Raw genomic sequence first — 12,710 nt, 5'->3', positions numbered from 1 at the left:
TTGGATCATAGTAGCCATCTATGCATTTTAAGCCTACCCAAAACCGGTTGCATATATGATATAGCATAAACAGGATTGGCATTATAGCATCAAATTTAGTATATCTCCCCCTTTACTAACTGCTATGTCTTGGACAGTATAGTTAGTGCATAGATGCATGCAGGTGATACTTGAGACATACCGTCTCAGGCCATATAAAGCCCCCTAACTCAGCCAGGGTCAACCAAGGCTAACGCAATAAGCGGCGCATAGGATATGCATACACTTTAGAAAAGCAGTTTGTCATGATGTAAGTCCAAAGTGTGTTTCAGACCATACATACAAGAGGTATACAAAAGGCGTTCTATAGAAAGAGACTGTGGCTTCCAGTATTCACTGAATATGGATTAACCTGCATTAGTCAATGTAAAAAGATAACAAAATTTAAGCTTTTCATCTGGCTGAGGCCAGGAAAGTGACTGGCAGTATGCAATAAAGAGAATTTTGGTCATTGCGAAGCAATGAGTGATTGTCAAAAGTAGCCAATAAATAAGATGAATCAAATGGCCCCGGATAGTCACACTAAGAATATTAGATGGAGTTAGCTTGCGAAAACTCTGGATTAGCAAATAATGTAATGTAGCTTCGGTCTAAACCTATCTCTAGATGATTGAGCACTCAGGGGTGTGTACGCAGCATGGCATACTACTTGGTCCGATCCTGCGCCACAAGAAGACCGTGGGTTGACGCAGTGATTGCAGCTACGCTGTTATCAGAGCTCGGCCAGATGATAGTCTGAATTGTTGAGCTACCAGACCATGGTGTCGTTTGTCATTTGCCTTCCTTCAGTGGAATAGAGGTCTTTATGAGGATGTCGCTGAGGTTCCGACTTTATCAGTCAAATCCCTAGTCCAGAATATGAGCGGAATACAGATAGTAGTAGTAGTAGTAGTAGTAGTAGTAGTAGTATTCATACCTATACAGCGACCCTGCTCTAGGGGCTGCTATGCCAGGGGCCAGGTCAGTATCTGTTCACAATGAGAATAGTGATCCCGCGGCAAATGCCATTAGATTAGAGACTGGTGCCAACCCTTTTTTTTCTACACTTCTTGCTCCCCTTGCCTCTATTCGTTTGCCTACAATACGTCTTGCTGACAGATCAGAGCTTCATATATATTCCCATCCATAGACCACAGTATCAGCTATTTCAATAGATTCATGGCTCATTACTGCTACTCTGGTTTCTGTGTGTTAGTTAACTACTGGTCAGAAAAAGTTACACCAGCGGTCATACCGAAATATGTGCTTGCAGGGTAACCCTAACTTTACTGGCCCAGCGATAACAAAGCCAGAGATGCTGTGGTACTTTGATAATTAACAGAATGATGTTATGCCAAGTGTTCTAGACCGTAGAGTGAGTACACAGGCCAGATGTCTAGGTTCTCACAACATGCTAGGAGAACCTAGGTCGCAATATAAAGAAAAAAGAAATCTATAGACTAAGCAATAGGAAGTAAGTTAGAAGGTGGTTGAAGTGGACTGTGCGATGGTAGAAACCCCACCTCATGCCCATTATATGCTGCCCATGATAAAGGCGTCAGCTTTGTTGTTATCCTTGGAGTCTGCATAAACACCGTCCATAGCAAGAGCAGCTTGTTGTGTTGACTCCAGATTATCACCCTTCTCAAGTAGCTGCTTGACCACTTCTTCATGCCCGTTCTTTGCGGCTAATGATAGTGGTGTTCAACCAAGGTCATTCTTTAACTCTAGATCAGCACCCTTCTTAAGTAGCTGCTGGACCACTGCCTCATGTCCATTCTCTGCAGCAAATAATAGTGGTGTTGGACTAAATGCATCCTTTAAGTCCAGGGCAGCACCCTTATTAAGTAGCTGTCTGACCACTGCTTCATGTCCATATGCTGCAGCTAATGACAGTGGTGTTTGACCCCACTCATCCTCTATGTCCGGATCAGCACCCTTCTCAAGTAACTCCTTGACCACTACTTCATGCCCATTCTCTGCGGCCCATGATAGTGGCGTTCGACCAGACCCGTCCTTTGGGTCCAGCTTAGCCTCTGGCGGTGTTTGACCATCAGTGTTCTTCGCGCTTTTTTTGACTCCTTCAGATAGGAGAGCCTTGACCGCTCCCTCAACCCCGAAGTATGCCGCCAAGTGAAACCCTGCCATTCGCGTTTTCCTTAGATCTGAGTAAAGCCAGGTATGTCCTAGTGCCTGACTTGATGCCTCTGCCTTCGCCTTACAACTGAGAAAGCTTATGACTTCTGGGCATAAAGTGAAGGCCTTGCGAGCATGATATCCCCAGTTGTTTGCTGAGTAGTTGTAGAGTTTATTTAACTGCAGCCGCTCCTTTAATTCATTAATTGATTGACAAGGCCCACTCTGAAAAGGATGAAATGAGAGGTAAGAAGTGCAAATCCTCGTGATATCTGTCTCTGCATCTGGAAACCAATGTTCCTGTGTTTGCTGGAAGTATTCTTGTGTTGTGTAGTGGACTAATTAGATAATGCCACTTTCTTCATCAACTGTAACCAATCCAGCACAAACAGAAACCATATCCTTAATTTAAGGAAGGTTGTCTTTATCAAGTTCACAATTGCTGGCTTCAACAACAAGTGCATGCTGAAGTTCTGACGTAGTGAGTGGTCTCTTCGCGCAGATGATCCATGAGAGAACATCCTTTGCAAGCTTCTGAGAATCCATATCATGCCCTTCAATTCGGTGCATAGCATCCTCGTACACATGATTGTATGCTTCAGACCCTTTTGGAAGGCTTTTTATAACTTCCCTGACTTTTCTTATTGTTTTCTTCGGCTTTACTGAGTCGAAGTGAAGCTGTGCTAGGAGAAACCTGGTGCATAGTTAGTGTACCCAGTCTAGTATAACATGGGATTCACTTACATTCCGTCCAAAATTTCTCTGTGTGAGACCAAAATGGTGGATTCTGATTGTAATATCTGACTCTTTAGATATTCTCTCACATCTTCATCACATGCACGGATTTCCAAAGTCAAGCTACCATTGAATCTCTCAGTGATCTGCAGGATAAACCTGGAAGTGGCAAAGATTTTTACACCGCATGTTGCCTGAAGGTGGAAGATCTCAGGAATCTTATTCGGCAACCATTAGATACTTCACATTCGTCAAGCGCGTCAACGAAAATGAAGGCTCTCAGATACTTGGCCGCGACGAACTGAAGAGCCTTTGAGATTTCATCAAGTGATGGTCGCGTTCCTTTATCTCTATGACTGTTGTAAAGATTGCCCACACTATCTGGTAACTAGGGAAGGCTGCGTCTGACTCAGCTGCTTTAGGAGACTTGCAAGTAAGTCTTCGACCTTCTGCTCCTTTTGCCGGCGCAAGTTACAGTAGATATACGCAATCCCAATGGATTGATCTTTTGGAAACCGTCTAGTGAGGTCGTCAATGACTACTGCAGTCAGAATCGTTTTCCCGGCCCCAGGAATGCCTGGACAGAATAATGTCTGATTGCTTAAGCTTAGCCAGGTCTGGTACTCAGCAGAGTCTAAGAACCATCGGCCAGTTCCTGATTGTCGTCTTTTCAAGAAGTCACTATGCTGAGGACCATAGTCGACCGGCGTAAGCCAATGAAGGACCTCGAGGTCTTCTTTTCTGTCCAACTTGGACCTCATTGTTTCAATATTGGCCTCAGTTTTCCAGACAGAGTCAAGGACTACAGATATCGTTAAAAGGTTGGTATCAACTTGACAGACAGTCTCGGGAATGACTCACCCTCGCCTAGAATGTCCTTCACTGGGCGCTCTCCGTCAACGTCACTTGTCTGTACATGTTCAAGAAGTTTTTTCGCATACGCCGCGGCTACGGCTGCAGCATATTCCTGCCAATCCTTGTTCTTTTGCGAGTCGGCATAATCACAGATTCCCCGGATAACAACACAGGGGAAATCATTCATGAGCCCCGCCGCCTCCATTTCAACGCACAAAACATTCCCGCCGAGACTCTTGTTGAGACGGTCACGGAACTTGGCGTCCTTGATCACTTGATTACCGGATGCGATTAAACCATAATGGACGTGTACTTCTCGAGGCTGACTCTGTCTGTTGGAGGAGCTGTCTGAACTGAACAAAGGATCCTTATAAAGACGGAGGCTGCTGTATAGTGGTCGGCCTTCCCATCAAGTCGACCTTTTATCCCATTTTCCGCTGTTTAAAATTGATGTTGGATCCATTCAACGGGTTTGGACAACCAGCTGTTCCCCAACGTCGCTGTTGCCTCGGCCGTTAATGATCATTCTTTTGTCTGCTAACAAAATAAGTGCCGACTTAGCTGAATATATTCATGTGCAATACGAGAAAAATGTGTTCTCTAGCGGCTTGGCCGCTTACTGACTGTGACCCTGAGGGAATTAATCACAGGTTCCAGCATATATTGAAGGTCAGCTGCCGCGGAGATATACAATATAAAGAGGGTAGTGTCCGTTGCATTGGAGGTCTATGAGAAAGGCTTAGTAGGGTACGTGCGTGTACTCGATAGAGCACCATCTGCCCTTCTTCTCTGTGTCCTTTATAACAATACAACATGAAGTTCTGCACCCTGCTTGTGGCTCTTTTGCCACTAGCTAGAGGCTCCCCAGCGATGACAAGTAACGGAACTACACATCCAGAACGGGAAACATCCACTGGACCTATGGGAGGTAGACGGATTACCGACCCGGATCGCCTGTCAGTGCTTCATGCAATGCACGACGAGGCGATCGATATGTTGAACAAACACGAAGTTATACCTGTTCAGCGATCGAACCTCACCGAGCAAGTCCCGCATGAAAAGCGCGTATACCAAGTCTTCGGGCTCCTGGGAGTCCAGCTCCTCTCCAGTCTCGGTCTCAAAGCCCTAGAGGAAGTTATCGACGCCCTACTAGACCTTTTTACATCGGATGACATCATTTGGACGGACAGAGATAACTGCCGTGCGTATTTCAGCACTCAGGGCGGTGGCAACGAGAATTTCAGAACTTACGCAAGGGGCCATGGCAATCCCACCGCCGAGGAATGGAAAAAGTGAGTGCAAGATATGCTATTCCCTGGTAGCGAGGCAAACAGCTGTATTAACCAGCACGCAGCGTCGGATGGAATAACCCCGAGAGCACTGCTCCGCCGGTCCATTTCTTCGAAGGTGACCCTGCGATTGGTCTATACAGCGTTCAGTTTACTGCAACAGACAGGGTTGCCTGGAGGGGGGTCCCAAACACAGTGAAGTGTTACATCGAGGGGCTGTGCAATCCTCAGTACATCTTTTACCACAAGGGCTATAGAATCGTTCTCAATACATGGGGTGAGTCCGCCAACCAACTGTTCATTGGTTCGCGCCTAATAGTCCTTAGAATCTCAGGGCCGCATATCAGCTTGCCAGTATTCCGGTGGAGAGGATTGCCTGGGCTTGTGCTCCTCGGGCGTGAAGGATCAGTTCGGATCAGGCGGTGTCCGCTGGGGCGGTGACTGCGCGATTCCTTGCGTTGACGATGTCCCGGATGACTATGTTGTGATCCCTAACGAGGAAGCAAGGTATATGGTGGTGGGGGACTCGATTTCGCATGGGATGGAGGGCGACTGGACGTGGCGGTACCGGCTCAGTCAATGGAGTAAGTCCCTCCTCCCTTCTATCCTCTGTGGCACATTAAGAAATGATTGGATCTAACGGACGCCGTCCTCTACCAGTGGATTATAACGGGTACACGCACCATTTCGTCGGGCCCTGGACGGGAACGCACGGCAACAGTCCGCTCTCCGCCTCTCAGCCTCGAGCCCCCTTGTTCCCCGACGAGCAGGCCCCAGAGACCATTGAGATTCGCGGCGATTATGCCGGGGGCGTAGCCGAGAGTTTCCGCAATACCGGCCATGCTTCATTCTGGGGTCGTCAAGCCGCACAGTCCAGACATACCATTAAGGATTGGGTCTCGGAACACAAACCAGACTATCTCCTGATCCTGCTGGGCTTCAACGACCTGGGCTGGTGGGTGAGCGGACCGGAGACCCTGGTCGGAGACATGGGGAACCTAATCCAGGCTGCACGCGAGGCGAAGCCAGACATCAAGCTTCTCGTGGGAAACGTGGTTGATCGCACCTTCATCAAGGGCCGCCAGGACCTGGTTGACAACACCATCAGATACAACACACTTCTAAGGGATACGATCCACAACTGGTTCCGGTGGGAGTCGCCAATTGCCTACGTCGACGTTAATGCGAATTATAACTGTCGCACAGGTGGCTGTCCGCACGCATATGATGGGTTGCACCCTAATGCTCTGGGCGAGTACCATATCGCGCAGGCCTTTGCTCGAGTCCTACAGAGGGACTTTGGGTACCAGGGGATAGAATTCCGAGTACCCGAGAACGTTGATCCTAGACCTGTTAGCAGGCCAGTTAATGTGAGGTCGATCTCGTACCCCGAGGGGTTGCTTACAACCTGGGACCCCGTTGAGAATGCTCGAGGATATGAGATCCGTGCCAGGGTGCAGGGGGCGACGGGTCCTCGGGCGACGTCTACCCGAATACGCACGGCAGCTGGCAGCCGTGGGTGATCAATGGCCAGACGTGGGAGTATCAAGTTCGCACCAAGGGTGACAATAATATCAGGTCAGAGTGGTCAGCATTTAGCTCTGCCACAGCTGATGTCGACACAGCGCCAGGACCGTCCAACATCATCGTTGAACCTCAAGGAAATAATGTCCTTGTGCGGTGGGACGCCGTCACGGGGTACTACGTAAATCGATACGGCGTACTGGTATGGGATAAGGACACGGAGGGTGCATTCCTCCAGGTTTATCCCGTGAAGGGGACGAGCTTGGGGGTCACAGGTCTGAACTCCAGTCACCGCTACGGCATATGGGTAGCTACCTACGTCGGCATGATTGGGAGCTTAACCAGGACAGGCATCTCAGCTGGTGGTTTACCTGCGTCGGGAAGAGAAGTAATTGCCGGGTACGGGGCCCCCGCGCCACCTAGCGGACTCCGTGTGCACACTATCGATGCAACCAGTATTCGACTGGAATGGAACGCGGTGTCTGGCGCTTCAGGCTACAGTATTCATGTCCGAAGCGTAAGGGACAACACGGCGCTCCGGGTGGATGGTACAACGGCCGAAACATCATACGGGGTCGGCTTCCTATTCCCGGGAAATTGGAACTTCGAATTTTGTGTGTCAGCCTTCAACGGGAATCTGGAAATTGCACCTGCCTCCTGTATTATCCCGCCTGTCTGCTGTGGTTTTGAAAAGAGAGACCTGGTTCCGGAAGACTATACAGTCGCGGAAAACGTGAGCACAGTCTATAACTCGACCAGCTTGGTTGAAGACAAGGAGATTCGGGATTTATTTGTAATCCTCCAGCAGACTGCTGAATTTGCATCCCTCATCGAGCCTGGTCATAGCCTGAGGATGCAAGAGAAGATTTAGAAAGGTCGTCAAATGAATGTGGATCATGCAGCCTTAGATTGGAGGAGAATGAGGAGGACAAATCACGACCGATGTTCCCTATGAGGCGTTTCGAGAAACCGGATAAATATCATCTTTTGCGGGAAATGGTGAACGGGTTGGATTGCATACCACACAGTCCTGACTCTTCGCCCGCTGCATTGTTGACTTTTCAGTCGGGACCTAGACTGATGACTAGCTACCCGGAAAACCTCTTGGTGTCTTCATTTTCCTACAATTCTCCGTGTGCTTGCTATGATCCACAGGTACATTGCGGCGTTGGCACCTTATTGGAAAGCTACAATAGTCTCCGATAGCTTTTACGGGAGCTCGCAACTACGGTTGAGGACGAGAGGTGAGGATTGTAGGCTTGATTATCATTACATGGCTGCTGGATACTGAGTTATTCTGGCAGGTCGCCGAGTACGGCTCGCTGCTCTAATCATGCTCCATTTCCTCGGAAACAAAAGCGATATCATGAAGTATAGCAATTTGTTCTCCTCATCACGTCCGTCTGTCGTTTTTCTGTGGTACTACGACAGTCGGCCAGATGTATACAAAGGAGATGACATGATCATGGACTATTTGACCACTTCGTAGGTCTGAGACACAACGATCTCCTTATGGATGACGGGGCGGTCCGGCGGATGGTAGCTCTCCTGAAGGCTTGCCGTCGACCCCTCGTGCGGCTCAGTGCCCTCGACGGTGGAGATGAGCTGCGCCTGGTCGGTCTGTGTCAGGAGCAAGGAGTTGTGATGGCAGCTCTTCCTTGAGCTCGAGAGCTTATTCCAGTTACTGAGCTCGTGGCTGCGCTGGTAACTGCCGTTCGTGGCATTTCTGCTCTTGTTCTTCATCGAGACGACATACGAGCTCAACACGGGCAGACATGCACAGATCAGCCCAATGCCCGCTTCCGCATTGCTAAGACATAATCAGTCGCGTTACCCCCAAGAAAGGACATTTTACATACGCTGTCAACACGCAGTGAATCCAAAACCATGTTGTGTCCGCTGTCCGCGCCTCCCTGACCATGATCACCAAGCGCCAGATACTAAATCCAGTGGCAAGTCCACCCGCCCCCAGAATGCCGATGACCCGCAGTTTCTTGGTTGTCGACATCTGCAGCGACCACAACATCGGCACTGGAAGAATGAGGATCCAAAGGTCGCTGGCAATGCTGATGGCCGAGTCGGCGATGATGACCTTCTGTTGGTCGATACAGGTGCCTCCGTTGCTAGTGCCGTACCAATATGAAGAGACCGGCTTGCAGAAGAAGATCTTGATGAACAGGGCCGGGATGTAGTAGAGCAGGAGCACGATCATGCTGGCGTAGATGATCATGACCTTGTGCCGGTCCGGGGCGAAGATCCGGAGCATCACGGAGAGCAGGGCGAGCTTGACGACAAACACCATGGGGACATAGATGAGCGTGATGGCGTACGAGGCCTTGACTCGGGTCGTCGTTAGTGATTGCTAAGGTTCTGTCTGCTGGATGGTCTACCTTTTGGAAATCGACGAATTTGCTCTTTGGTACATCCCAGGCATGATATCCACCCCCGTAGGCATTAACTGTGTCTGTCAGATATTGTTCCACCTTCCATGATCCCGTTGGAGGTTTTGGCCATACGTACGCACAAGCATGTTGGCGCAGAACCCGACAAAGAGTACCTGTCAGCGGCATGGATATGAGCTCAGCACAGTCAACATCCGGGGCGGAGAGTCCTACCCATCCTACAATTGTCATATCTGTGGCGACAACGGCCAGTCAGTATCTAGATCATCGAACAGGCATCACGGTGGTCGACTTACAGTCCTCCAATTCCAGGCTCTTTCGAAGGCGCGCACTGATAAAGATGCGCAAGAGCACGATGATTGTCACAACGATCATGCACAACACCTGGGTTGCTAGATTCACCGTATGCAGGGCGTCCTGGGGGTGTGCAAAATTCGACACGGCCCCCGGTGGTGGCGGGATCACCGGTTCTTCCGACATGCTGGGGCCAGCGAGGCTGTAGACAGTGATCTGTGCAACGCAGGAGCGGTGCAATTGAGGGTTCAGGGCAGAATCTCTGCGGGAGACCCGGACAGTGCAGCCATCGAGACAGAGAAGAGAGTCATAAGAACAGGAAATCGATAGGCAACTGTATAAGAACGAAGAAATGAAACGGAATGAAAGGTACAGGGATGTCCATCGTGGTTCATGCCCTCAGCAGTGGAAACAAGTTCCGAGAAGCAACAAAATTGCAACCACGGATCTGGGATTATGTCCATGCAACCAGATCAGGAGAGTGCACACGACTTTCAGAGTGGCGCCGTCATTGCGCTAGATCCATCGCCTCTTCGACTAACTAGTAGGATGCAGTGATCGCCTAGTCATTAAACATCCCGCGCAGCCAAGAGCACTAGGTAGATGACGGCACGGGCGGATGGCCTCGTCCGGCAGTCCAGGATCTGGATCCTTGAAGCGCAGGAGGTCCTAGCAGGCATTGATCTGCGCGGGAACGCCGGAAAGAGTCCGACAGATGCTAGCTCAGACTGGTCGTCCTTGGCCTCTCCTTGAGCCAGATGCAATTGGCTAGATCGTAGGCGCAATTGAGGTCCACATGGCCTGTCAGATGGTTAATTTGTGCCGTCTGGTGGGTCTAGAAGGTTAGAATTAGGAATTAGAGCATCTACCTTCATTAGCAGAGTGTAATGTGCTTGTTAGACCGCGGATTGCGCGGGGTTTGCTGCTTGCAAATATTAACGAGCAACCTTCCATGTCTTGTTGTTCTTCTGGCATTCCAGCTATATAATCTTAATAGCGAGAAGCTGCATAATAGGTGAAGCTGAGCAATCACAGATGCATGGATCAAAGCAGGTATGCACCAGAAGTTATATACACTATCTCTTCTCCTAGCAATAATAATCACAAACCCTAGTCTCTTTGCACTCAGGAAGGTTGGCGGCAGGCCATAAATATTAGGTAATAACAAGAGATAGTCATAGAATCCTTTTAACAGTAGTAACATGACCCGAAGTAGCTATTAAATCTGCTATTATGACTAGATCCTCGGGGCTGTGTCCTAGGCCCACAGGAGATGATACTCTCGACACAAGATGGGATTAAACACATCATAACTATACTAAACTCATACACAATCACAAGTACTTTTTACTTACACACATCTCCAAATCGAGTGTATATTTAAGTAGAAGAGACCGCCAGAGAGACATTAGGCATCAATCATGCAAAACCTCTTGATTGAGTTTTGTTCGCTGCAGGTGAGTAGAGTAGTTGACCGACCCGGTTAAGACGAATTTGAGTTATCGCGACAACCGAATGCCGATCCTACAAGAGCACTATCAGCAGTAATCCCTTGACTGGAGAATCCGAGTACATACCAATCGCTCCAGAGCTATATGCATCAATGATCTGAACGATAACGCCGTACGTCGCCCCAACTAGAAAGAAGAGCCCCAGAATCACCATGCCGCAATGCAGCAGGTAGACGACCCTCTGGATCAACGTCCCCTTCATGTAGTGGCCATGATCGTACAGCCATAGCCAACCGGGCAGGCTCATGGCAAGAGGCGCGAAACACACCGATCCCACCAGCGCAATTAGGTAATTGAAGATCGGGATCGCCTCCGCCAGAATGAACGCCAGCGCGCCGAGGATGACCGTGCTCGCAAACCAGGTGCCCCAATGGACGACGGTGTTGGCCTGCAAATGGCGCGATTTCCCCAGGATCCGTACGAAGACGTACTTGGCGGCGACCTACAGGAGCCGGTTCAGTTACGACTGACCATGCGCTGGAAGCACCGGGGACACTCACATGCAGATAGAGGGTGCCGCTCACGATCAGTCCGACCAAGGCAACACCGTAAGATACCATCTTGATCGTTTGTCCAGCGCTCTATATAATAGCGTTATCGACTGCTCAAGGACATGGACAAATGGTTGCAAAGGAATGGATACGTACCCCCAGCGATGGGCTCGCTACCCACTTGCCACACCAGCGATAGACGACCAAGCTAAAGGCGAGGTACGATGCGGTCACCAGGGCCATACAGATATACAGCGGCTTCTTGTAGTCTTTCGGGTTCCGCATCTCTGATATGACCGGGAGGAAGGCACTGGTACCCGCTGAGGAGACAAAGATGGTACAGGAGGCGACCATACCGGCGGCAAAGCCTGGGTTATTGATGGCGACGAAGCCCAGCTCGTACGGCCCTTCCTGCGGTGCAGCTGCAGGCCGGTCTCGCGTGGTCACCCCGATCACCACAATGAGCACGGCGGCGTAGATGGACAGGAATCCCGCGTAGGTCAACCAACCGACGTGCTCGAGTTTGCGGATGGAGGCGGTTGCGATGATCACCACTGCGGCCAGGAATGACCACCAGACGGTGCAGGCTGCGTGGTGCGAGAGGGCATTCAGCGCCGTGGACACGCCAACGATGCCACTGCCCGTCACCAGTACATAGGCAATGATGAACAGCAGCCCGGTCGCCTCCTTGGCAACAATGCCCCCGGCAACATGGGCCATGTCGGCAATCGAGTGGCAGTGAGGGTGTCTCATGCGAAAGTTGCCGAGGATGACAAAACAGTACGTGTTGAAGCATCCCCAGGCCACGATGCTGATCGATCCCCCTACGGCACCCAGCGAATACAGCGCCGATGGCAGCGAGAGCACCCCTGTCGCAAAAAGGATTTTGATGAAGATCACGGCCGCATTGAACCAACCCACTTGGCGGAAGTTGACCCCAGAATCGGTCTTTTTGAAAATCTCCCCTTCCTCCTCGAATGCCACCCCACGAGGGCTTGCTTGCTCAGAGTCGTACGCCCCATGGGCCTCTGCTTGCTCTTTGTTTAGCATGGCGATACGGGAGGACGCTTTAGAAAGATGCAAAGAATAGCTGGGATTACGGGCTGCTCCACATAGGGCAATTTTCTTTTTTCTTTTTCCCAAGCTGGAGAAGAGAATAGAGGAGCTTTATATCAACAGGGGTGATACGATACTTTCTGCAAATCCCCAATCCTCGGGATTTCTGATAGCATGTCCCTCCCAGAGCACAGCTCATCCAATTTAACCCACTTAGCAGACGTTCGACATGCCAATCCATTATCAAATGGACAATGGCCATAGTGGCGGGTTAACTCGAGAGCCACGGCCCACGGGAAACCTATGGCCTAGAGGCTAATGCATGTTGATTATCTGGGTAATGCCCTCGTCGTAGGATTATGAACTTAGACCAGGGTATATATTGATAGGAGGGGCATT

The 12,710-nt window shown here is 50.0% G+C and overlaps 2 protein-coding genes across 2 annotated transcripts; one reads left to right on the top strand and one right to left on the bottom strand.

Annotated features, from left to right (window-relative positions):
* Positions 1-4,665: 4,665 nt before the first annotated feature.
* Positions 4,666-7,428, top strand: CDV56_109579 (uncharacterized protein; the record flags this gene model as incomplete). Its single annotated transcript, XM_026763198.1, has 5 exons — positions 4,666-5,036; positions 5,099-5,310; positions 5,360-5,617; positions 5,694-6,403; positions 6,487-7,428. The coding sequence occupies 5 exons, from the start codon at positions 4,666-4,668 to the stop codon at positions 7,426-7,428; spliced, it is 2,493 nt and encodes an 830-aa protein (XP_026618628.1).
* Positions 7,429-8,027: 599 nt separating this feature from the next.
* On the bottom strand, positions 8,028-12,305 carry CDV56_109570 (uncharacterized protein; the record flags this gene model as incomplete). Its single annotated transcript, XM_026763189.1, has 9 exons — positions 8,028-8,367; positions 8,417-8,892; positions 8,948-9,015; positions 9,078-9,114; positions 9,173-9,192; positions 9,256-9,513; positions 10,831-11,206; positions 11,265-11,345; positions 11,412-12,305. The coding sequence occupies 9 exons, from the start codon at positions 12,303-12,305 to the stop codon at positions 8,028-8,030; spliced, it is 2,550 nt and encodes an 849-aa protein (XP_026618627.1).
* Between the last annotated feature and the right edge of the window lie 405 nt (positions 12,306-12,710).

The sequence above is a fragment of the Aspergillus thermomutatus genome (assembly GCF_002237265.1).
Source record: "Aspergillus thermomutatus strain HMR AF 39 chromosome Unknown NODE_6, whole genome shotgun sequence".
NCBI classification, from domain to species: domain Eukaryota; kingdom Fungi; phylum Ascomycota; class Eurotiomycetes; order Eurotiales; family Aspergillaceae; genus Aspergillus; species Aspergillus thermomutatus.
Note: the sequence above shows the minus strand (reverse complement) of the source record. Positions and strands in the feature narration are given on the sequence as shown.